At 42.8% G+C, this 26247-nt stretch overlaps 2 protein-coding genes across 2 annotated transcripts; one reads left to right on the top strand and one right to left on the bottom strand.

The window, feature by feature from the left end:
- The first annotated feature begins 6649 nt into the window (after nucleotides 1-6649).
- Nucleotides 6650-16166, top strand: aurka (aurora kinase A). Its single transcript, XM_041887344.2, has 9 exons — nucleotides 6650-6994; nucleotides 7190-7258; nucleotides 12185-12614; nucleotides 12701-12740; nucleotides 12914-13105; nucleotides 13465-13603; nucleotides 14224-14372; nucleotides 14583-14757; nucleotides 15280-16166. Exons 2-9 carry the CDS (start codon nucleotides 7193-7195, stop codon nucleotides 15457-15459), a joined length of 1371 nt encoding a protein of 456 aa, XP_041743278.1. The 5' UTR covers nucleotides 6650-6994; nucleotides 7190-7192; the 3' UTR covers nucleotides 15460-16166.
- A 3250-nt stretch (nucleotides 16167-19416) lies between these two features.
- On the bottom strand, nucleotides 19417-24831 carry slc32a1 (solute carrier family 32 member 1). Its single transcript, XM_041887345.2, has 2 exons — nucleotides 23875-24831; nucleotides 19417-22412 (listed from the first exon to the last, which is right to left on the bottom strand). Exons 1-2 carry the CDS (start codon nucleotides 24292-24294, stop codon nucleotides 21225-21227), a joined length of 1608 nt encoding a protein of 535 aa, XP_041743279.1. The 5' UTR covers nucleotides 24295-24831; the 3' UTR covers nucleotides 19417-21224.
- Nucleotides 24832-26247: the final 1416 nt, after the last annotated feature.

Raw genomic sequence — 26247 nt, forward strand, 5'->3', positions numbered from 1 at the left:
TCCATGCTTCACGGTTGTGATGGTGTTCTTGGGGTTGTACTCATCCTTCTTCTTCCTCCAAACACGGCGAGTGGAGTTTAGACCAAAAAGCTCTATTTTTGTCTCATCAGACCACATGACCTTCTCCCATTCCTCCTCTGGATCATCCAGATGGTCATTGGCAAACTTCAGACGGGCCTGGACATGCGCTGGCTTGAGCAGGGGGACCTTGCGTGCGCTGCAGGATTTTAATCCATGACGGCATAGTGCGTTACTAATGGTTTTCTTTGAGACTGTGGTCCCAGCTCTCTTCAGGTCATTGACCAGGTCCTGCCGTGTAGTTCTGGGCTGATCCCTCACCTTCCTCATGATCATTGATGCCCCACGAGGTGAGATCTTGCATGGAGCCCCAGACCGAGGGTGATTGACGTCATCTTGAACTTCTTCCATTTTCTAATAATTGCGCCAACAGTTGTTGCCTTCTCACCAAGCTGCTTGCCTATTGTCCTGTAGCCCATCCCAGCCTTGTGCAGGTCTACAATTTTATCCCTGATGTCCTTACACAGCTCTCTGGTCTTGGCCATTGTGGAGAGGTTGGAGTCTGTTTGATTGAGTGTGTGGACAGGTGTCTTTTATACAGGTAACGAGTTCAAACAGGTGCAGTTAATACATGTAATGAGTGGAGAACAGGAGGGCTTCTTAAAGAAAAACTAACAGGTCTGTGAGAGCCGGAATTCTTACTGGTTGGTAGGTGATCAAATACTTATGTCATGCAATAAAATGAAAATTAATTACTTAAAAATCATACAATGTGATTTTCTGGATTTTTATTTTAAATTCCGTCTCTCACAGTTGAAGTGTACCTATGATAAAAAATTACAGACCTCTACATGCTTTGTAAGTAGGAAAACCTGCAAAATCGGCAGTGTATGAAATACTTGTTCTCCCCACTGTATATTCATACAAAATATATTTAATTAAAAAAAGAAATGAACGTGAATTGGATAGCCTATGGAACCGAATCATAATGCATTGAGTGCAGTGGGATCCTCAATTTCATTTAAGTGTTGGATTTAGGCATCAGGGTAGGGGTCAATTTGAAATAAATGATATTCCAATGCAATAATTGAAAATAAAACTAATTTTGTTACCCTTTAGTGTGTGTACTTTACTGTATTTATACGTATTATTTGTTGACCTGATGCATTTTCTGGCACGTCAAGGCAGGCCTTGGGCTGATTTAAATGTGTAAAGGTGCATCACCATTAGGACAATATTGGTCGTTAAAAGCTATGCCAGCCAGTCCATCATTGTTTACATTGTGTTTTTGAAGCAGTTGGCTTCTCAACTAAAGTATAGTATGGAATGGCATTTTATTTCACAATGGAAGCAAACAGGGTAAGCAAAAAAAAGTGTTATGGTGTTTTGTTTTTCCAACTGATATTCAACAAAACAGATGCTAAGATGCTAATATTTATGTAAACTCTACACAGTGTTCTGTGAGTATCACTGAGTAGGCTGATAACCCATTTCAAGGGTCCACAATACATAGGTTAGGCTGTACAGTGCATATATTGTAAGTTTAACCCTAATGCAATTCTAAAGTCTAATCCACAGTGCGATTTCAACTGATTTTGACTTTTTTTGTGTCAAGTTAACTAATTATTGTCTTTTGTTGAATTTATATAACAACATTCCGACCTTGTTTAGCACTAGTTCACTAAAGTAGAGGCTATCAATGAGTAGGCTGAGCTACTCTACACGCAACAGACCGAAGACCAAACACACACTAGCGTTGTTCATAGCGAAGAGAAAGAGGATCCGGCAGGGGAGAGAGAGGATCCGGGCAGGCAGAGAGACAGTTAGAACCGTGCGTATATCTTGGTAATATGTATCTAGCAATGCCTCGTAAATTTACCAAAAGTATATTAAAGTATATTAGGCTATCAATGAGTATGGTTAAACTATTATTCATAGTGCCAGTGAATTGAAGTTGAACATCGCCAAATGCATCAGTTTAATTAGGCCTAACTATGCAATAAAAAGTATTGCCTATAGTTTATTTAATGAAACCCTGGCTGTTGATGTCCTAGGTCAGGGCTCTCCAACCCTGTTCCTGGAGAGCTACCTTCCTGTAGGATTTCGCTCCAACTCCAGTTGTAACTAACCGGATTCAGTTTATCAACCAGCTAATTATTGAATCAAATGCGCTAGATTAGGATTGGAGTGAAAACCTACAGGATGGTACGAACACGAAGAGGGTTGGAGAGCCCTGTCCTAGGCAATAGATCGCAAAGCAGCATCCCCACCAGTGGCATTTTTAGCATGAACATCTTGGTGGGGCAAACTCCCCAAAACACTAAACAATACATTAATTGCACTCTAATGGTGACAAACGGTGCCCACAAACTGTTAGGGCCTACGTAAAGCAGTCCCAACAGCAGAGCTTTCTTTTCAGCACCATGGAGTGAATCCTTACCACTGCTACACCTGGCTATCAGCGGAGCCTTGTCTGGCATCGAAACAGTTCATTCAGTCTCATTTATGGCCTTTTCAAAAAAAACATAGCTGATATGGCTGACTTGCTTAAACAAATGTGGTTTCTACTGACAATTGAGATGTACAAACTATGGCATAAGGGGATGATGAGTAGATAAGAGACAATCTGTAATTTTGATTAAGACATTAATGAGCGAGCTAGGACGGACGTAGTCAATATAACTATTTGTTCAGCACTTTTGAAATGTACAGTGACATAATTCAGAACATGGGCCGTTCTTACAGTATTCTCCCTGTACACCAAGTCAGAACCGTAGGATAAATAAAGGGGGCATATAAGCAGACAATGAAAGCTCTTACAATATTAAATGGTTACATTCCTCTAAAACAGGCTACAGGCTACATGTGCACCACCAAGTCAGAACAGTAGGCTAAGTTATGAGGGGGAAAGGGACCAAATTATTAGGGTGAGGCATATGGGCTACTAACAGCTTACTACACAACATACACTTAGTATTACTTTCTTAGCTACAGTGTACATATCTCCCTGGCATAATACATAATTTATGCAGCAGCATACAATACATTTTTGGACTCACCTTGTTGTGCTGTGCTCACTTGAACAGGAAGGTGTCGCGGCGGTCCTTGTGGGCAAATTTTGTCATCAAACTTTGCCATCAAAGTCTGGAATGCTCTGGATTTATGGTGCTTTCAACACAACTCGGAACTCTGAAAAAAGCAAGGTTGAATCATGACGTCAGTGAACTTCAGATCGGAGCTCTAGAAAGAGGCCCTAGTTCCCGACTTGGAGTTCCCAGTTGTCTTGAACTCACTGAAGTCTGAGATTTCCCAGTTGAACACGGCAGAAGTCATGCTGGATTGACAGCATAGCCAATGTATTCAACCTTTTCTGGCCCATAATGTTGAATGTTTATCATTTTAAGCTTGGAAAAGAGACCCTTAAACCCAGACTTCCAAACCACTCATTGTTGAATTTGCAATTTCCAACTTGTTGTGTAATGTTTATGAGCACCGATACGTTTTAACTGTAATTTCTCTTCATATGACAAGGATTGAAATGGATTTGCCAGTAGATTGACTACGTGACTCACGATGATGACTACTTGTCTAGCTTGCTAGCTAAGATTTTGAAAGTATGATGTTGACATCAGTCCAATCAAAGCTACGGTAGATATAACGTGATTTGACGTCATTGACCTTGAGCCTTCTTGGATGGGCACTTCTAATGTAACTCTATGGCAGCACCCAAGGGGCTTGCATTTTTTAGCTCTCCCCGTAGATTTTGAGGTGAAGTTGTGTCCCCATGAGTGACAGAATACTGAGCCAATCACTGCGCAACTAGAGAACATTACCAACCCCTACACTCCGTATTTTCTGCTGGCTGCCCCACCATCACAGAAAGCACAGAGCTAGGCTGAAACACCTGCATTTTGGAGCTGCCTTACTCAAGAAAGTTCTGCCCCACCAGCCCTGAATTGTCGCCCCTGGTCCCTGCTAAACTTTTTGGAAATGGAAAGTTCACTTTCTCATCCATAAACACAGTCAAGTGCAAATATGGTTCAGTAGCGCAAATCGGCAGGATAGTGGGCATTGTTATTAGGAAGGATGTCTACCATGGATGGATCACTAAAATAATGATTATGATCACACTTCATCAATTTGAATATTATGGGGAGACCTATATATTTGGCGGCCAAGCACGAGTTATCAGTGTAGCTTATCATCGTATAGACAATCTTCACGCCTACAATGAAAATTACAGGGGGCAGTTTGTAAAAACAGCCTGTGTGAATCGTCCTCTGGAATAACCCCACCCTAAATTCCAAGCATCTGCCTCTAACCCTAGGAAGCTCTTTGCCACCTTCTCCTCCCTGCTGAATCCTCCTCCCCCTTCCCCCCCCCTCCTCCCTCTCTGTGGATGACTTCGTCAACCATTTTGAAAAGAAGGTTGACGACATCCGATCCTCGTTTGTTAAGTCAAATGACACTGCTGGTCCTGCTCACACTGCCCTACCCTATGCTTTGACTTCTTTCTCCCCTCTCTCTCCAGATAAAATCTTGCGACTTGTGACGGCCGGCCGCCCAACAACCTGCCCGCTTGACCCTATCCCCTCCTCTCTTCTCCAGACCATCTCCGGTGACCTTCTCCCTTACCTCACCTTGCTCATCAACTCATCCTTGACCGCTGGCTATGTCCCCTCCGTCTTCAAGAGAGCGAGAGTTGCACCCCTTCTCAAAAAACCAACACTCTGATGTCAACAACTACAGACCAGTATCCCTTCTTTCTTTTCTCTCCAAAACTCTTGAGCGTGCCGTCTTTAGCCAACTCTCTTGCTATCTCTCTCAGAATGACCTTCTTGATCCAAACCAGTCAGGTTTCAAGACTGGTCATTCAACTGAGACTGCTCTTCTCTGTGTCACGGAGGTTCTCCGCACTGCTAAAGCTAACTATATCTCCTCTGCTCTTGTCCTTCTAGACCTGTCTGCTGCCTTTGATACTGTGAACCATCAGATCCTCCTCTCCACCCTCTCCGAGCTGGGCATCTCCGGCGCGGCTCACTCTTGGATTGCGTCCTACCTGACCGGTCGCTCCTACCAAGTGGCGTGGCGAGAATCTGTCTCCGCACCACGTGCTCTCACCACTGGTGTCCCCCAGGGCTCAGTTCTAGGCCCTCTCCTATTCTCGCTATACACCAAGTCACTTGGCTCTGTCATATCATTGCTACGCAGACGACACACAACTAATCTTCTCCTTTCCCCCTTCTGATAATCAGGTGGCAAATCGCATCTCTGCATGTCTGGCAGACAAATCAGTGTGGATGACGGATCACCACCTCAAGCTGAACCTCGGCAAGACGGAGCTGCTCTTCCTCCCGGGGAAGGACTGCCCGTTCCATGATCTCGCCATCACGGTTGACAACTCCATTGTGTCCTCCTCCCAGAGTGCGAAGAGCCTTGGCGTGACCCTGGACAACACCCTGTCGTTCTCCGCTAACATCAAGGCGGTGACCCGATCCTGTAGGTTCATGCTCTACAACATTCGGAGAGTACGACCCTGCCTTACACAGGAAGCGGCACAGGTCCTAAACCAGGCACTTGTCATCTCGTCTGGATTACTGCAACTCGCTGTTGGCTGGGCTCCCTGCCTGTGCCATTAAACCCCTACAACTCATCCAGAATGCCGCAGCCCGTCTGGTATTCAACCTTCCCAAGTTCTCTCATGTCACCCCACTCCTCCGCACACTCCACTGGCTTCCAGTTGAAGCTCGCATCTGCTACAAGACCATGGTGCTTGCCTACGGAGCTGTGAGGGGAACGGCACCTCCTACCTTCAGGCTCTGATCAGTCCCTACACCCAAACGAGGGCATTGCGTTCATCCACCTCTGGCCTGCTGGCCCCCCTACCCCTGCAGAAGCACAGTTCCCGCTCAGCCCAGTCAAAACTGTTCACTGCTCTAGCACCCCAATGGTGGAACAAGCTCCCTCACGACGCCAGGACAGCGGAGTCACTCACCACCTTCCGGAGACACTTGAAACCCCACCTCTTTAAGGAATAACTGGGATAGGATAAAGTATTCCTTCTACCCCCCCTTAAAAATAAATAAAAATAAAAAATACATATTGTAAAGTGGTTATCCCACTGGCTATAAGGTGAATGCACCAATTTGTAAGTCACTCTGGATAAGAGCGTCTGCTAAATGACCTAAATGTAAAATGTAAATGTAATAACGCACATGCTTGGATAATAATAATAAAACCAACATCTCTAGTAATACCCGTCAGAATAGGGCTATAACATGGCAAATAATAGGCTTATCAGTTTAGAGTGTGGAGCATCATCCCATGGGATCCGTGAAGGCTGCACACAGCATAAATATCACCGAAATATTATATAGTTCCTACACATCACTTTCTGAGTCGACTCCAAAAATCCTGGAGTCGTGCACCACTAGTGGTAACTAGTAGAAACCCATCCCATTATTGCCATTGAAATTCCCAGATTGCATTTCGAGTACTACGTTATGACCAAACCTGTGTTAGCCAATGGTTATTGGGAAGGAGTCGCCCGTCAACCAATCACAGGCCGTAGCGTTTTTAAAGGTATTTAAAAGAGGGATGTTTGAAATTAAACAAGACGCAGTTAGCGAGCGAATGTGTGATAGGCTGGCGTGCAATGTGCAGTTTAGTTAAACGCTAGCTATCGTTGTCCAGATGAAATATTACTATAGCTAATAAATTCGTGGTCTGATAGCAAGTATCGAAATACTATAGAGCTAACGTTTGCTAGACGACTTTTCTTTCGCTTGGAATTGAAATATCTGTTTTGGCTCGCTTGTTAGCTAACGATACCGAGTTGGCTAACCCGTGCATCAGTGGGCAAAACAGAGAGCCGAGTTGCTAGATTGGGGTTTGGCATCAACTTGACCAATATTCAGCAATACACGACGTGAGAGAAGTCATTGCTAGTTTTTTAACCGTCGTAACTAAGAATTTGGTGAGTTTAGACACCATAATCAAATATGGTTTAGTAATCATGGATGCTAACGGTATAGGCATACTGTAGCTAGCTAGCTAGCGGAATAGCTACAGTAACTAGTTAGCTATCAAGGTTAGCTAGTCTGCTACTTGTCCTTTTGGCTAGCTTGCTAACTTAGCTAAAGGCGCTAACCACATTTAAATCTTTCTACAGAATATGGATGCTGCCAGACTAAAGTTGGCAAAGGACTCGAAGCTTCAAAGGCCGGTGTCTGAAAACAAGGTCAGTTCTACATTCTAGGTAACACTGTTCCAACTGTTTGTCATGGAAATCTACAGGATGTAGCTAGCTATGAAGACAATCCTTACCCCGTTCTTATCACACATGATTCAACTAACTAATAATAGGCAGCGTTGGGGAAGCTACTCTTTGAAAATATAGCTAGCTACAGTTTACCAAACTACAGTACCAATTAACTTCTTCAAGTGAAGTAAGATGCACTAAAGCTACCCTTAATAAAACATCTCGTTTACTTAACTAACGAAAGTTACTTGATAGAAGTAGCCAGTTTACTAGCTACATCCAAACTACTTCGTGAGAAATTATCATGTTAATTTGAAATGTCATACTACGAATTGCAAGACAGATCACTTTGGAGTCACATTTTAAGTGTAATTTGGCCTATTAAACACAATGTTTCAAGTGAGAATTGGGCAGGTTTGATGCCGAAAAATAAAGGTAGTTATTGCGTACTTCACCTATGAATCTTTTGCTAAAAAGTAGTGTGTAGAGCCAGTAAGCAACACTGCTACATTGCAAAGTATTTAGGGTAGGTAAGTATACCTATTTAAGGAAAGGGGGATACCTAGTCAGTTGTACAACTGAAATGTGTGTTGTACATTTAACCCAACCCCTCAATCAGAGCTTAATCTATTATGTGACGTTTTTACATTACTTACACCATTTTATTTTTATGCGAGATAAAAAGGTTTGGTAAAATATGAGAACTCAGGACTGGGCTTAAAGGATACCGAATGTACTATTAAAGCCTGTGGGTTTTCCAAATAAGCCCACCTCCATAAATCCATTTTTATTAATTTCCAAATGTTGAGTAAATCTGAAATTTCTTATGTAAGCTTAAATTATAATATTCTCCCCTAAAGTTAAATTACTATTCATCATGGAAGTTACTCATAACAGGGGTGTCCAATCGTATCCATAGGCTTGATTAGTTGAATCAGGTGTTACTGCTTGGTTAGAACAAAATTCCTGCACCCGCACTGTCCCTCTGTGGATAAGATGCCATCTTTTAATACTTTTTTTAAAAAGTGGGTTCACATTTGCTGTACTCTTCTTGTTAGTTACATGTTGTCTTCCTACAGCCTACTGTTTGAATTGTACACGTGGTGGACCAAAAAACGGAATCACCTGGATGAATGAAGGACAACAATATCACAATGCCCTAACCGCATGAGTAGTCGTCCAATAGTCAGCTTGTCCCTTATTTCTGATATTAATCACTACCTGTAGGTATTCTATCCCTGATCTTAATCTTGCTAAGGGCACCATGCATAACTGTAGTTTGAGTATTTTAATCAATTTAACCTCCATGGGATCGGTGTCCCATGTACGGGACGGTTGAGCTAATGTGATTAGCATGACTGTAAGTAACAGCAAACTTTCTAGGACATAGACATGTCTTATATGGGCAGGAAGCTTAAATTATTGTTAGTCTAACTGCACTGTCCAATGTACAGTCCAATGTATCACGTCAACTGGTTTGATACATTCACCTCTGAAAGTAAATAATGTACTTGCATTACAATCAAATGTTATTTGTCACATACGTGTATAGCAGATGTTATTGCGGGTGTAGCGAAATGCTTGTGCTTCTAGCTCCGACAGTGCAGTAATATCTAACACTTTCACAACACACACACATCTAAGTAAGGAATGGCATTTAAGACTATATATACAGTGAGGGAAAGAAATATTTGATCCCCTGCTGATTATGTACGTTTGCCTACTGACAAAGAAATGATCAGTCTATAATTTTAATGGAAGGTTTATTTGAACAGTGAGAGACAGAATAACAAAAAATAAAGAAAAACGCATGTCAAAAATGTTATATATTGATTTGCATTTTAATGAGGGAAATAAGTATTTGACCCCCTCTCAATCAGAAAGATTTCTGGCTCCCAGGTGTCTTTTATACAGGTAACGAGCTGAGATTAGGAGCACACTCTTAAAGGGAGTTGTTACCTGTATAAAAGACACCTGTCCACAGAAGCAATCAATCAATCAGATTCCAAACTCTCCACCATGGCCAAGACCAAAGAGCTCTCCAAGGATGTCAGGGACAAGATTGTAGACCTACATAAGGCTGGAATGGGCTACAAGACCATCGCCAAGCAGCTTGGTGAGAAGGTGACAACAGTTGGTGCGGTTATTTGCAAATGGAAGAAACACAAAATAACTGTCAATCTCCCTCGGCCTGGGGCTCCATGCAAGATCTCACCTCGTGGAGTTGCAATGATCATGAGAACGGTGAGGAATCAGACCAGAACTACATGGGAGGATCTTGTCAATGATCTCAAGGCAGCTGGGACCATAGTCACCAAGAAAACAATTGGTAACACACTATGCCGTGAAGGACTGAAATCCTGCAGCGCCCGCAAGGTCCCCCTGCTCAAGAAAGCACTTATTCATGCCCGTCTGAAGTTTGCCAATGAACATCTGAATGATTCAGAGGAGAACTGGGTGTAAGTGTTGTGGTCAGATGAGACCAAAATGGAGCTCTTTGGCATCAACTCAACTCGCTGTGTTTGGAGGAGGAATGCTGCCTATGACCCCAAGAACACCATCCCCACCATCAAACATGGAGGTGGAAACATTATGCTTTGGGTGTTTTTCTGCTAAGGGGACAGGACAACTTCACCGCATCAAAGGGACGATGGACACGGCCATGTACCGTCAAGTCTTGGGTGAGAACCTCCTTCCCTCAGCCAGGGCATTGCAAATGGGTCGTGGATGGGTATTCCAGCATGACAATGACCCAAAACACATGGCCAAGGCAACAAAGGAGTGGCTCAAGAAGAAGCACATTAAGGTCATGGACTGGCCTAGCCAGTCTCCAGACCTTAATCCCATAGAAAATCTGTAGAAGGAGCTGAAGGTTCGAGTTGCCAAACGTCAGCCTCAACCTTAATGACTTGGAGAAGATCTGCAAAGAGGAGTGGGACAAAATCCCTCCTGAGATGTGTGCAAACCTGGTGGCCAACTACAAGAAACGTCTGACCTCTGTTTGCCAACAAGGGTTTTGCCACCAAGTACTAAGTCATGTTTTGCAGAGGGGTCAAACACTTATTTCCCTCATTAAAATGCAAATCAATTTATAACATTTTTGACGTGTTTTTCTGGGGGTTTTTTTTGTTCTGTCTCTGTTCAAATAAACCTACCATTAAAATTAGACTGATCATTTCTTTGTCAGTGGGCTAACGTACAAAATCAGCAGGGGCTCCAATACTGTTTTCCCTCACTGTATATGGACAAGCAATGACAGAGCGGCATGGACTAAGATGCAGTAGAAATATTAGAATACAGTATATACATGAGATGAGTAATTATTAGTGACTAGTGTTGCATTTCTTAGTGGCCAGTGATTTCAATAGGCGGCAGCAGCCTCTAATGTGCTAGTCATGGATGTTTAACAGTCTGATGGCCTTGAGATAGAAGCTGTTTTTCATTCTCTCGGTCCCAGCTTTGATACACCTGTAATGACCTCGCCTTCTGGATGATAGTGGGGTGAACAGGCAGTGGCTTGGGTGGTTGATGTCCTTGATGATCTTTTTGGCCTTCCTGTGACATCTGGTGCTGTAGGTGTCCTGGAGGGCGGGTAGTCGGTAATCTTGCTCTGATTTGTCATCCTAAGGGTTCCAGAGATAAAATATAGCATCGTTTTGTTTGATAAAATACATTTTTATATTCAAATGTATGACATTCCTGGGTGTGTGTAAACTTACATTTTGTATAACCATATCATTTTTGTATTCTCTATAGTTATGTACTTAAATGTATCAATTGACCAATTCGGCACATTTGGGGAGACTTGATACAAAATTGTCCAGTATTGCAATGCTTCACTGGATCAATCTTTAATTTTGCACACTGCTGCTTTTTAGTGGCCAAAATCTAAATTGCGCATAAACTCTAATATTATATTGTGGCCTCTCTTGCATTTCAAAGATGGAGGGGAAAAGAACAAGTTTTTTTTTTGTGGCTCTTTTACCAGGTCTGTGTTATGTTCTCCTACATTAATTTCACATTTCCACAAACTTCAGTGTTTCCTTTCAAATGGTATCAAGAATATGCATGTCATTTTAGGGAAATTTAAGAAAAAAAGGGTCTGATCCTTAAGAGGTTAGATCTTAAGAAAATGTATGCTCAGGTTCAGTGACTATTAGGCAGTGTAAAAATACTTTAAAGTACTACATAAGTACTTTTTTGGGGGGTATCTGTACTTTACTATACTATTATTTTTGACAACTTTTACTTCACTACATTCCTAAAGAAAATATTGTACTTTTTACTCCATACATTTTCCATGACAACCCAAAGTACTTACATTTTGAATGCTTAGCAGGATGGTAACAATTTGAAATTCACACACTTATCAAGAGAACACGTGGTCATCCCTACTGCCTATGGTCTGGCGGACTCACTAAACACATGCATATTTTGTAAATAATGTTTGAGTGTTGGAGTGTCCCTGGCTATCCGTAAATTTAAAAAACAAGAATGGTGCCATCTGCTTTGCTTAATATAAGGAATTTGAAATTATTTCTACTTTTGATACTTAAATATATTTAAAACCAAATACTTTTACTCAAGTAGTATTTTACTGGGTGACTTTTACTTGAGTAACTTTCTACTAAGTTCAATTTGCTACATGTGTCGGTGCTGGGCTTGTACAAAAGCCTGCACCATCCCGTGGGACTCATTGGCCAGGCTACAATAACACTGCTCTAACTAAAACAGGAAACCATCATCCTCCAAATAGGACATGTCGTCATGGCTTGACCCAAACAATTGACTGCAATATCTAGTATGCAACAGAAACCAATTGTTTGCATAAAGCAGTGTGCTGGTATCCTTTCTGCATTATCTTGCTGTAATAGTAGTCCTAAATGACTTCTCTCCCATATTTAGCGTACCAGTGATGGGCCAAAGCGTGTTCCAGTGTCCCAGTCGTCCAGTGGTCACAAGCCTGCGGCCTACGCCACGCCAGCCCAGCGCGTTCTAGGGCCGTCAAATGGACCACAGCGTATCCAGCGACCCATGACCCAACAGAAGCCGGAGACCACAGTCCTACGCACCATCAAGACCACAGAACCGCAAGCTGGTGACCAGAACGTGAATGCTGTTCAACCCCAGCCTAAACCTCAGTCTCAAATCCAGAGCCTCAAATCTGTTAAAGGTCCACCTCAAACCCAGACCCCCAAACCTGTTCAGACCCCCAGCCAGTCAAGGGTTCAGACCCTAACCCAGAGCCAGCCAAAGAACCAGACCAATGCTTCGACTCCTGCAAGTTCTGAGCCAGCCAGAGCCACCGACCAATCCAAGCAGGAAAAGCCACAAAGTAAGAGGCAAAACTTTTTATAATAGTCAGATTGGATGGGAGTAATGCTTTGGTCCACTCTTACACTTGTGTTTTTGTTTGTTCAGATAAACCTACCAAGACTGAATCCTCAACTGCTTCTTCAAAGTAAGTGCAGGTGGTTGACTGAACGTTGAGTCTGACCTCCGCAGACCAGATGTTATGATTCTGTTAAAATGTAACTGCTGTAGAAAATAGGTACAATACAGTTCTTCCTCGTTACTGTGACGGTTAAACGTTTCAAAATGACGTAACTGACTTGGCCAATCTTCCTATTGTAGGAAACGCTGGGCCCTGGAGAACTTTGACATCGGTCGTCCCTTGGGGAAGGGTAAGTTTGGCAACGTGTACCTGGCCAGGGAGCGCCAGACCATGTTCATCCTGGCTCTCAAGGTGCTCTTCAAGAAGCAGCTGGAGAAGGCCGGAGTGGAGCACCAACTACGGAGGGAAGTGGAGATCCAGTCACATCTCAGGTTGGTACTGATCATGCGGTCCTAACTGGCATTCATTCAAATAGATGTGGACTGACTGGTGGTTGACACTGTCAGGTCTGTTTTTAGTGATTTAGCCAACTCCTTTTGTTGGGGCATAACAAGGAACAGTCAAATTAATAAAGCTCTTTTTACATCACCAATTGACAGAGTTTTTTTTTTTACAGTAATCGGTCCTAGAGACATGACCAGGCAGTGAGTGTAGTTGGCTAGTAGGATCAAACCTTTTCTGGCCATCAGGCTAGTCCTAGGATTGTCCTTGTGGATGAGCACCGCATCAGCTGTATTGTAGAACATGATGACAATGCACCAATTAATTATTCAGCCTCTCTCTCCCACAGGCACCCCAATATCCTGCGTCTCTATGGTTACTTCCACGACACGGCTCGCGTTTACCTCATCCTGGAGTTTGCTCCTAAAGGAGAGTTGTACAGTGAGCTCCAACGATGTGGAAGCTTTACTGAACAAAGGAGTGCCACAGTAAGAGGATTTTTTTTTTCATTTTGCTGACTTTGAGAATAGTTTTGAAAAGGCCCGTGACTGTAGTTTATAGAATTATTTGAAACGTGGCCCGCGACAGGAAAGATGGCAACAACACATGTGGCACCAGTAATATCATAACTGATCTATGCCATTTGAACGGTTTAGGGTAGACATGGGCAGTTTTCTGCGCAGTAATGATTCAGCCATTTAAGCTGTGTAACTGTGGCTGTTCTGTTCGTCTGTAGGACACTCGGGGACTGAGTTCCAGCGATCTAAATATTCAAATGAAAGATGAGCTCAAGTGTCTGCTCTTATCTCTGCATTCCTGATCAATCAGTACCTTTGACACATTTCAATCACTTCAAAGCCTACAATCCTTTGAACTGAAATTGGCCTGGACCTGATTTGCCAGATCTTCGTAGTCTTAAGTGCCCTTATTTAGATTAATTTTTTTTTTTTTATATTAAGATATCATCACAAAAACAAGTTGTTAAGGGAGAGAAAATAGGAAACCTCCATTTAATTTGAATTCACGTGCTGCAATTCCTAAGTCTTCCTTATGTGGCTCAGAAGTTTGGACACCCCCGGCCTAAATGGAAGCCATTCTCTTTCTCCAGTACATTATGGAGCTGGCAGATGCCCTGAACTACTGCCACTCTAAGAAAGTGATCCACCGGGACATCAAGCCTGAGAACCTGCTGCTGGGGGCCAACGGGGAGCTGAAGATAGCAGACTTTGGCTGGTCGGTGCACACACCCTCCTCAAGGTAACCACTCAATCCATCAGTCTCCCTTGTTGGCAATTTATTTGCAACTTTAGATTGTGTGGGCAAGGACATTGATGTAAAATGGGAGTTTGCTTTTGCAGCCAGATAAACATTGTCATGGGCAATAGTTTCTCTAATGTTACTTTTCTATTTGCTATGTTTCACCTCCCTGAATATACCCCTGATGCACTTCTTCCGCCCTCTGTCCAGGAGGTCGACTCTGTGTGGGACTCTGGACTACCTGCCTCCAGAGATGATTGAGGGCAGAACCCACGATGAGAAGGTGGATCTGTGGAGCCTGGGGGTGCTCTGCTATGAGTTCCTGGTGGGACGCCCTCCCTTTGAGACCAAGAACAATGAGGACACCTACCGCAAGATCTCACGGGTAAGAACTGAAGTTATTTTCTGTAGAGCTGTTGGTATTGCTTTACAACTTGGCAAAACCCACTTACTGCAGTGTACACATTATTGATTCAGCTTTGCGCTTAATGGTTTACATTTAGATCAAATTGTATTTGTCACATGCTTTGTGAAATGCATACTTAAAACATGCTTAGCTAAAACTGTTCATGTGGTGCTCAGTTGGTAAGAGCTTAGAACTGGCTGACTGTGAATTGATCTCTTATTTAGCTGTTTGGTGTTGGTTTACAATAGGAAAATCTCCCATTTTATTACTGCACAGACTATTGATTCAACTTGAACGGTATTGGTTCACATTTTGATAAAACTAGTCTGGTGTTACCCAGTTTACCTTGGCGTTGCTAGCACCACGGTTTTAAAGTGTCCATTTCCTGCATGGATCACGTACACATACTCAAATGTATTGGTAGATGTTTAGGATAAACTGAACAAGTGTCATATTATATATACCCGTAACACAACTCTGAATCCCCTCTTGTTCTTGCAGGTGGAGTTCACTTACCCGGCCCACGTCAGCGCCGGCAGCAGAGATCTGATAGACACGCTGCTCAAGCACAACCCCCTCCACAGGCTCCCTATCCAGGGTGTCCTGACCCACCCCTGGGTGGTGGGGAACTCTACCAAGACACCCACCGCCATGTCTCACAGCCCAGAGCAAAGCAAATGAGGACCGCTGCCAGGTGTTTCAGAAATCCTGGTTGGCGGTTTCCCAGCTCCTACACAATCCTGAGGCCATGGTCGCGTTCATTAAAAGGCACGTAACGAAAGTGATCCTTATTGGACTGCTTCAGTCCATTTTATTTTATTTAGTTTGTCTAATGAACACGACACATGCTTAATGCTTGACTATACTGCTCACTATGCTATGGATTACTTGGCTCTCTTCTCTGCTATGAATGTGTTGTCATCTGGCATCTTGATGCCCTTCTGTAATTTGTGGCCTTTTGACTATTCTATGGCATTTTATATTTGTAAATATTTCACTGTTTTGTTAGTAAAATTATGAATTTTATGGAATTCACTGTCATTACTTGAATAAATATGTTGGATTGAAATGTTGTAGCAGTGTTTATGAGGGATAGGAAGTTGTCATTCTGAACTTGTGACAAAGCCTCTATCAAAATGTGCAACGTTTTTATTTTTTTACTTTAAGGTAGCCTTATCTAATGCACAGGTTATCTGGATGACTACAGTACATATTTAAGTTTACTTCTCAAATAATCATTCAATAAAAGTACAGTAGCCAGGGTGCTTTTCATCGGTTATGGAAACGCCCTTCATTGCAACTAGATGGCGTACCTCTCATTCTAATGAAGCAGCGATTCATCAACATGTTGACTGATCCGGAGAAATAAAGAATTTGATTTAACTTCATGAGACTACTTGGTCTGTACATTTGATTCACATAATTTAAATGTACTATTAACCCTGTAATTGTGTTTCATCACAAAGGCGTAATAAGTTTACTTCCATCTCTGTAGGCTATACATTCTTACGATTGTAGGCGACGCAATAGACACATTCACTGTGCCTCGTCGCTCTAAACTCTACATTCAGGTGTCAATATCGTGTTAAAATGGTTGCTCATTCAACACTTGACTCCCTACAATCCAGCTGGTTGAGCGTTTGCGTCACGAGAATTTAGTGTTTGAATGGCTTTAATGAAGTCTTTATACCATACCAGTTAAGCCGTTAATGAACGATTTGATTGTACCTAGGGACTATCAACCATATCGCCACTGTGAATTTGAAAAGTCAACTGTAAGCATAAAGGCTGTTTTAAATATTTGTCTTTAACCAAATTGCCTTCATTTAGTCTAGATATATGTGTGAATATAATCTCGATTCTCACAAAGCTCAAATACATTATATACAAAAGTATGTGGACACCCCTTCAAACTAGTGGATTCGGCTATTTCAGCACCACCCGTTGCTGACAGGTGTATAAAATCGAGCACACAGTCCTACATCTCTATAGACAAACATTGGCACTAGAAAGGCCTTACTGAAGAGCTCAGTGACATTCAACGTGGCACCGTCATAGGATGCCACCTTTCCAACATGTCAGTTCGTCAAATTCCTGCCCTGCTAGAGCTGTCCAGGTCAACTGTAAGTGCTGTTATTGTGAAGTGGAAACATCTAGGAGCAACAAAGGCTCATCCACGAAGTAGTAGGCCACACAAGCTCACAATGGGACCGCCAAGTCCTGAAGTGGATAACGCGTAAAAATCGTCTGTCCTCGAATGCAACACTCCCGAGTTTCAAACTGCCTCGAAGTTCAGCATAATTGTTCGTCGGAAGCTTCATGAAATGCCTTTCCATGGCGGAGCATCCGCACACAAGCCTAAAATCACACAATGCCAAGCGTCGGCTGGAGTGGTGTAAAGCTCGCCGCCATTGGACTGGAGCAGTGGAAACGCATTCTCTGGAGTGATGAGTCACGCTTCACCATCTGGCAGTCCGATGGACGAATCTGGGTTTGGCTGAAGCCAGGAGAACGCTACCTGCCCGAATGCATAGTGCCAAATATAGTTTTACGTAGGAGGAATAATGGTCTGTGGCTGTTTTTCATGGTTCAGGCCCCTTAGTTCCAGTGAAGGGACATCTTAACACTACAGCATACAATGACATTCTAGACGATTCTGTGCTTCCAACTTTGTAGTAACAGTTTGGGGAAGGCCCTTTCCTGTTTCAGCATGGCAATGTCCCTGTGCACAATTTCTATTTTATTATACCTTTATTTAATTAGGCAAGTCAGTTAAGAACAAATTCTTATTTACAATGACTGCCTACACCGGCCAAACCCGGATAACGTTGGACCAATTGTGCGCCACCCTGGGACTCCCAATCACGGCCGGTTGTGATACAGCCTGCAATCAGGGTGTCTGTAGTGACGCCTCAAGCACTGAGATGCAGTGCCTTAGACGGCTGCGCCACTCGGGAGCACAAAGCGAGGTCCATACAGAAATGGTTTGTTGAGATCGGTGTGGAAGGACTTGACTGGCCTGCATCGAGCCCTGACTTCAACCCCATCGGGATGAATTGGAGTCCACGCACGCAGCAATGTTCCAACATCTAGTGGAAAGCCTTCCCAGAAGAGTGGAGGCTGATATAGCAGCAAAGGGGGGACCAACTCCATATTAATGCCCATGCTTTTGGAATGAGACGTTTGACGAGCAGGTGTCCACATACTTTTGGTCATGTAGTGTCAGACGTCTCTTTTCGTCTCATCTTTTCCATTTTCTAATCTCATCCTCTTTAGTAGCCTAATTTCAGCTATAGAGCGTGCAGATTGGGCTGAGGTAGGCATTTACATTTTAGTAATTTAGCAGACGCTCTTATCCAGAGCGACTTACAGTTAGTGAGTGCATACATTTTCATACTGGCCCCCCGTGGGAAACGAACCCACAACCCTGGCGTTGCAAACGCCATGCTCTACCAACTGAGCTACAGGGGACTGTAGACCTCTGACAGCGCCCATGTATGCATTTACATCAACAGATTGTAAACCTTATGGAGATGGACTGTGCACAATATGCAGGTCCTCCCAAATAGGCATGCGGTCCAGGTCCTCCCAAATAGGCATGCGGTCCAGGTCCTCCCAAATAGGCATGCGGTCCAGGTCCTCCCAAATAGGCATGCGGTCCAGGTCCTCCCAAATAGGCATGCGGTCCAGGTCCTCCCAAATAGGCATGCGGTCCAGGTCCTCCCAAATAGGCATGCGGTCCAGGTCCTCCCAAATAGGCATGCGGTCCAGGTCCTCCCAAATAGGCATGCGGTCCAGGCCCTCCCAAATAGGCATGCGGTCCAGGTCCTCCCAAATAGGCATGCGGTCCAGGTCCTCCCAAATAGGCATGCGGTCCAGGTCCTCCCAAATAGGCATGCGGTCCAGGCCCTCCCAAATAGGCATGCGGTCCAGGTCCTCCCAAATAGGCATGCGGTCCAGGTCCTCCCAAATAGGCATGCGGTCCAGGTCCTCCCAAATAGGCATGCGGTCCAGGTCCTCCCAAATAGGCATGCGGTCCAGATGCTATTTCTTAACACAAAATCCACATGTGCGATGAACAGGCAGGCCTATCTGCTTGTGCCCCACAGCAAAAATCTGGCAAATAGCAAACCGTCTGTTCTAACTTCATTCCGCTAAATGTATACAAGCATGATGAACCAAAGTGGACTAAACTACAAGCTGCACATACCTTAAACTATTAACCTTTAGGCTACCATTTTCTTTATGCTATGTGGCGTTTTAGGAATATAGGGCTAGGCTATTCCAAGCAACAGCAAAAGCTACAGTCATTACGATTATAGACAATTACTGGCTAAAATGTACCATTATCGAAGCAAATGGTAACAATTATGGCACGTGACTTGTGCACCTGCATTCACTGTTCGCAGTGCTCGCGGGACCTCTTTCTCTCTCTCTCTCTCTCTCGCTTAAAAACACACACATTTAATTAACTCAAACATTACCTTTTTGGTCTTGAATGTAATTGCATAATTCCTGTAATTTAGAGTGGCTATTACACAGGAATAACACTCATAAAACGTTAATCATTAAACAAAACCATGCATGTATTTTTATTATTAATCGGATATCTGCAAAAAATCAAAAAAGTATTCAACATATTTTTTCCATATTTTATTCTATTTATAGAGAAAAAATACATGTTTCTCACGGTTTTCGTTTTCATCACATAAAACCACACACATTTATACAATATAATTTCACTTATTTCTTTAATATTCATTTTCACGATATATGATAACGATTTATGAGATATAGGCTACATTCCATCTTTTTGAAACCACAATAACACTACACATACGGTTTTATAACATTTCCACATGACCCGTTGGATTGCACAGAATGAAAAATGTATTTATGCACATGTTCTTCTTTGTATGATGTCTTCTACATTCAGACACTTGATTCCGGACCTCGAATTATTCAAATTCATCTCGCAGGAATAGTTTACAATTGAAATGCATAATGTGAAACAGGGGATAAATTCGAATTGAGTGTGACAGAATTCCATGGGGGTTGGGGGTTCTTAACGACGGGACAGCATTTTCCTCTGTCTGGGGTGAATATGGGTCAAATTACTTTGAGACTTCTGGTTCTAAAACGCCGTTCTCCGAACGCTAACGACATAGCCTTTTACTTCACGGGCATTTGCCGTTTTTTTTTCTCACAATTTCATAACTTGTGCGATAGGTATGTGTAGGCCTAACGATATGTTGTAGGCTAATGGTTATTCATTCAAATATCCAAAACACGTCTTTCCTTACTCTGGTTATAACCGTTTTCTTTTCCACCTCCCAATTCCAGAATTATTTTCTTATCTGTCTGAATATCATACATTCAATGCATAGTTAAAGTAGCTGTGTATGTAATTAGACTACTATAATCATACTATTTCAATTATAGCGCTTGGAGAGAATAATTACTTCTCAATAAATATATTTGGGATATTCCTAGTATTCAGTAACAAATTATATGGGCATCATCCATGATATGTATTCTATTTATTTTGTCTTGCTGATATACTTTATTGCCATTATGTTAGTTGTCATCATAATAGGTCCACATTCCAATATGCCAATGTGTTAATTAATAATCACATTCATTGCCCATTTGAAACATTGCAAATAATTTAGAAGAAGAAAATGGCATCATATCAAAACGCACAGCTTCGTTTATACCATTTAGTCACATTATGCCGTGAAACTGTCAAAGTCCAAAACCACACGCACTCTTAGAATAAAAGGTTCTGGATAGAACCAAAAAGGTTTCTATTGCTTGCTTCATATATGGCACCCCTAAAGATTCTATATAGAACCCTTTTGTAGGGTTCTTCTCTACTGAACCAACAGTGGTTCCATATAGAACCGTTGGGTTCCATATAGCGTTCTATATGGAACCAACGCCGGTTCTATATAGCACCTTAAGTTGTGCCATACATGAAGCAAGCATAGAACCCTTTTTGGTTCTATCCATAACCTTGTTTTCTAAGAATGCAGGCTTGAATGTGAAATGAAATGGCTCTCAAGGTGGCAATAAACCTCCACAGAGATGAAAAGACACATTGCTCATTTAGCCATTTTGTTTAGGTCGATTGAGCTATTGTAAACCTTCACTCCACTGAAAAATATGGATATGCATTTAGTGATATTTATACATTACATTACAAGTTGAATTGTCCATATCGTGTGTCATGTTTTGTGATGTTTGTGTCTTTCTCTCCGCGCGCGTGTGTATCAATGCAAGGGTGTAATGAGCACGCGCAAATGTGTGCGTGAACTGCATTCTGTGCGAGCATTTATTTCGCATGAATTCTGTAAGCATGGGCTGACTGCGCTCAGTGGGGATTTCAGTTATTCACTTTAAGATGGATGTGTGGTAACATCTATATCCAGCAGACAGTGGCTTGGCTAATCTTCTATGCCATATTTGTAAGCTTCTATGAGTCCCTCCATTGAGTGGATGAAACCGGAGATAGCGCATATACCTCCTATTACAAATATGGCGACATCAAAGAATACGTGGTGCCATAGAAGCTTTCTCCATAGCAGCTTGAGGTGGAAGAGGCTGGGAAGCAGAAAGCACAGCCCTGCCCCCGTCAGGCTGCCGGTCAGACCCATGAGAAGGGCAAAATGCGGTACATAAATGGCCATGAGCAACGTGAACACCACAAGGCTGCATCTGAGAGTGAGGCCCCAAGCTTTCAGGCGTCCATCGCCCCCGTAGCAATTTGGGAACCACGTGCGTTCTTGTTCATTAAAAAATGATTTCTCCAAAACCTCGACTGCAGCGAAGAATGGCAATGGGTATGACAGTAAGGCTTTGGAAACTAAGAATAGGTTTACGACAGCCCTGATGGTTGACGGCAGGTTGTCTGTGATGACCTCCTTGGTGGCATCCGCCCAGGTCAGGTAGGCCACGAGGGCGAACAGGCCTTTGAGGACGCACGCGGCAATGTGGGTCCAGTTCATCATGCAGTGGAACTCGCTGGGCTTCTGCATGTTCCCCTCGAGCGACGGAAGGAAAATCTGAGAGGTGTAACTGAACACGATGATTCCAATAGAAATGGGGAACTTCTTTACATCGATGTAGAATTTGACTTTATCCCAGGCCCAATCGCGCGCTCTGGAGAGGCAGTAGGCAATTACCAGGATGTTGATTACGAAGTGCGCGATAGTGCACAGCAAGCTGAACTTTGACACGGACTTGAGGTTCTTGAGGAAGGCGCAGGGTAGCAGGGCGGCGGTGGCCACTATGGCCCAGGCCTTCTGTGAGATGGGGAGAGTGGGAAAGCTATTGTACATCAGGTTCCCGCTCACAACCACGTACAGGATACACGTCATCACCAGCTCAATGATCTGGGCTACATTCACGATATGACCACCTAAAGATGGAAACCTCGGCTGACAACACGCGTTGGCTATGTCCACGTATGTGTCCCTCACACGCACCAGTTGGCCGTCTTCGTCCTCCTCGTACAGGCAGGCGATGAGAATTTTCCCCGTGTAGCAACACACCACGGCGGCGAAAATAATGAGAAACAGTCCGAGGTAGCCCCCGTGGAGAATGGCGTATGGTAAACCCAGAACGAACATCCCCTGAAAATACACAAAAATACACAATATGGAGATGGCTTGGCCTATGGGAACAACGCATAACCAGTCCACAATATAGGAAATTCAATACAATAGATAATAACTAATGCATTGTAATAAAGCCTAAGTATATGCTATATATATGCATGACAATATATCCTAAAGCCATTCAATGGTTGACATGGGTATGGACATAATAAACACAAAATGGTCAAATCCAGATTATTATTATTTATTAATTTTTAACAAAATGTAGTATTTGTTGATCATAACGTCATGCATTATAATATATCCTATGTGTAACATGATTCAATGGGGGACATGCTTGCTTGTATGTGTGGGTTCTCGTGGGCATTCCATTTCGCTGTGAGCGTGCCCATTCCAGCTAATTGTGTTAACGTCATTAAGGGGTTCTAAAGGAGACACGTCCTGACGTAATGGTGACTGCCATGACGATGACCATAGCCTGAATAACGTATGATGGGACGGCGCTTGTCTTGGGGACTTTTTGCCTCATTTTAGTATTTATTAGGATCCCAATTAGCTCTTTCTGGGGTCCAAACAGGAACAAAGCAACACATCATATGAAATACACTGTCGAGTAAATGTTAACACTTCAACCATCACCATTTATTACGTCGTTGTAGGTGATGGACACGCATTGCCTGTGCGTAATGTAATGGTGAAGTGCGTTATAAAATGATTATAACGTATCGGATAGGCCATCGAGAAAAACACAGAGCGGCATAGCTTAGGCTATATCTTCATGACTTGATGTTTATCTAGAAGGTCACCTTTTGATCTGAAGGTTAGATGCTTTCAAATATTAGAGCTTTTACTTGAATGCGCGCCGGATCGACAGAGTCAAACTCGTGCGTAAAACCGCATCAACGGATCAGTACGTCATTTTCTTTTGTCAAATGAAAGTCTATGGGTCTCCTCCATGGAATTTGACTATTTCAATATCCTTTATCATTATTCTCTAGGTTATGTGTATGGCTTCATATAATGAAATAGAACAAAACATTACGTTTCACGCCCTGGTTTCCTTCTTATTCTAACAGCATGCATGCTATTCCGTTTCCCCGCTCATTATGAACCTATCCAAACCACATACATGATCGGTGTGTTTAAATAGCCCAATTCATCTCTAAATCCTAAATCAAAACGAAATGTCCTGTCAGATGGGCTTGCTCTTCTTTATATTTCATAAGGAACTATTGGTAGTCTAATTGATTGGTTATATCGACTGCCGTAGCCTATCTCCATTTGCCGTTTTTCACAGGTATTGATTTCATGGTTGCAATCAGTTTGGCGATGACTGAAAGAAAAGCTATGTATATGTCTTTACATTTGGCTATGGCAGGTAACACGAAATAATGAATGAATGAAGGAGTAAATGAGTGGAAGAGGACACTTGCAAAAACCCATGAAGTTTCAACTGGTTATCTGAATGCGTCTTTACCTGGATTGCATTCGTGACGTTCCAGCCCGCTTCCCAAGCGGTGATTTTTGGTGATTTCTCTTCTTCGCCCAGACCTGAGGCTTTAGAACCGGAGGGCGGGGGGCCGGTGCCATCTCTCTGGTAGTGGCTGTCCCCAGCCGCCATACCGTCTTCTCCTCCACCCATCCCACCCTCTCCACTCCCTTCTCCAGCGTCTCCACCACCCATTTCATCCGATTTCATGATGTCCATCTGCAGTCCTTGCCGGTGGTCGTAATCCAAATCATCGCAGGCGGCGAATCCCAGTCCCTCCTCGTCTGTGGCGGCCTGGAAGCCCATCCTGGCCATCATCCCGCTCACCTTCGCAGTGGATTTATTCGACATGGAAGTTGCCGCATTTGACAGTTTATTTTGAAACTTGCTTCGGATTAAATGTGCCATTGTTGCTTCCTCTGTCTGTTGTACCGGTCGGTGACGGTTCTTTTCTAATTCAAATACAATAAATAGCCAACAACTTTATTTTGCAGATCTGTTTCTGTACATGAATAAAACGAGGCTATGGTACAAACGGTGGTTTTATAAAGCCCTGATGGTTGTTCAGTTGCTATCTCCACTGCTTGATCATCCCCAGGTTCATGTCACCTTCAGACGTTGGCGCTTCGTCTCTGCATCTTGTTAACTCACTCTCTTCTTTAGCTCGACGAAAACGTCCGATCTTGATTCACGATTTTTCTGAAGGAAAACAATTTATTACGCAGAGGATTACTCTAAATTGCGCGTTGCAATTTCTAATATTGAGTTGGTTTATTGATAATGACGGTTGCAGCAGCGCTTCCACAGTTGGTTTTCCTTGGTCGTTACTGATGCCAATGCGGTACGCTTGAGCCTGGGGGTGGCAAAGAGGAGGCACGTGTCATCATCAGCCTGCCAATGCAAGGACTCTGCTTCGTGAAACACGTCTCCAGCCCCCAGCGGGCGCAGCCACACCATAGAAGAAAACGGGAGCTATTTGCTGCATTTCTGGGGGAGGTGCTTACGGTACCCCGTCCCCTCCCTACCCCCATATTCTACAAAACTTCATTCTAACATCCAATGGCATTCTGGGGGCTTCGAGTCTTAAATAACTTTACGTGTGGCCTATAAAAGGAGATAGGCGGAAACTGAAGGCAGAAACCCATCAACTCTTTGGACCTGGTTATGTAACTTTCAGACTAGAATTTGACCACCTTTTGTTGTGACCATGAGTTTCATTTTGAATGACAAGAGGACGTGCGTGTCATCAGTGGTAAAGATAGTTGGATGTGCCTACTGGAATTATATGGATCGAATTTCATATGTTTTTTTCGTTTATTCGTGCTTGTTTTCTTGTTTCGTCGTTTAAAATAGGCTATCGATGGTGAGGTAGAAGTTAACTCCATGTAGCCAATCGAGAAAGAAAAACGTTTTTTTCTATTGATTTAAATGCTGCGTTATTTCTGAGGCTTGCATTTTACGCACCAGAACTCCTTTATTTGTTAGAAGAACACAATTTTTTAAATATCCCTACCTTACATCTAAATAGAAAAATAATATAACCTTGGTTTTGTTTCTAAAACGCAGCCAATAATTCATTTCGAAATTAGGATAAAAATGCTGTATTTTCAGTATAAATGCGTTGGCCATAGCAAGTTTTATTGTGTCTGCAACGAACCTCATCAAGATAATATTTTGGATGAGGCTTTCTCCTTAATGTGTTTTTAATTCACCCTTTGATTGGAAGAACTATAGCTTTTAATAGCAAACTATTTATTTGAGCTCGATATGAGTTGTGAGTAAAAAAAAAAAGAGTGTAACGTGATTGCAGGCCTAAATATGGGATCATCTCCAGAATAGGTTTATTGTTACGCGTGGATATGGAGTTTCCTTTTAACTATACATATTCAATACAAATATTTACTCTTGCATGCAGCACGAGTCCAAAACGTTTTTATTGTTTTACAAAAAAAAGAAATATTCTCAAATAGCCTACCACACCTATTTAATCACAATAAATAACAATAGGAAGGCCTAGTTTGTATTAGTCTTAATAATAATAATGTATAATAAACTAACGGGCGGCAGGTAGCTTAGTGGGTAAGAGCGTTGTGCCAGTAACCGAAAGGTCGCTGGTTCTAATCCCCGAGCCGACTAGGTGAAAAATCTGTCGATGTTCCCTTAAGCAAGGCACTTAACCCTAATTGCTCCTGTAAATCGCTCTGGATAAGAGCGTCTGCTAAATGACTAAAATGTAAAAAAAAAAAAAAATCTAACAACGTGCCAATAATAATTCGAAGTTAATTTAAAAGTTAAAAAATAATCAAAGAATAGTTTGATATAACTGCCAGTGCTAACCCATGCAGTGTGCTAGATGTTTAC

Source organism: Coregonus clupeaformis, chromosome 10, assembly GCF_020615455.1.
Source record: "Coregonus clupeaformis isolate EN_2021a chromosome 10, ASM2061545v1, whole genome shotgun sequence".
Classification (NCBI taxonomy): domain Eukaryota; kingdom Metazoa; phylum Chordata; class Actinopteri; order Salmoniformes; family Salmonidae; genus Coregonus; species Coregonus clupeaformis.

Coding starts and splice junctions, on each gene's coding strand:
- aurka (XM_041887344.2), top strand. CDS start 7,193: ATGGATGCTGCCAGACTAAAGTTGGCAAAGGACTCGAAGCTTCAAAGG. Junction 12,615..12,700: donor CAAGCAGGAAAAGCCACAAA/GTAAGAGGCAAA, acceptor TTGTTTGTTCAG/ATAAACCTACCAAGACTGAA. Junction 13,106..13,464: donor GAGATCCAGTCACATCTCAG/GTTGGTACTGAT, acceptor TCTCTCCCACAG/GCACCCCAATATCCTGCGTC.
- slc32a1 (XM_041887345.2), bottom strand. CDS start 24,294: ATGGCACATTTAATCCGAAGCAAGTTTCAAAATAAACTGTCAAATGCG. Junction 22,413..23,874: donor ACGTCACGAATGCAATCCAG/GTAAAGACGCAT, acceptor GTGTATTTTCAG/GGGATGTTCGTTCTGGGTTT.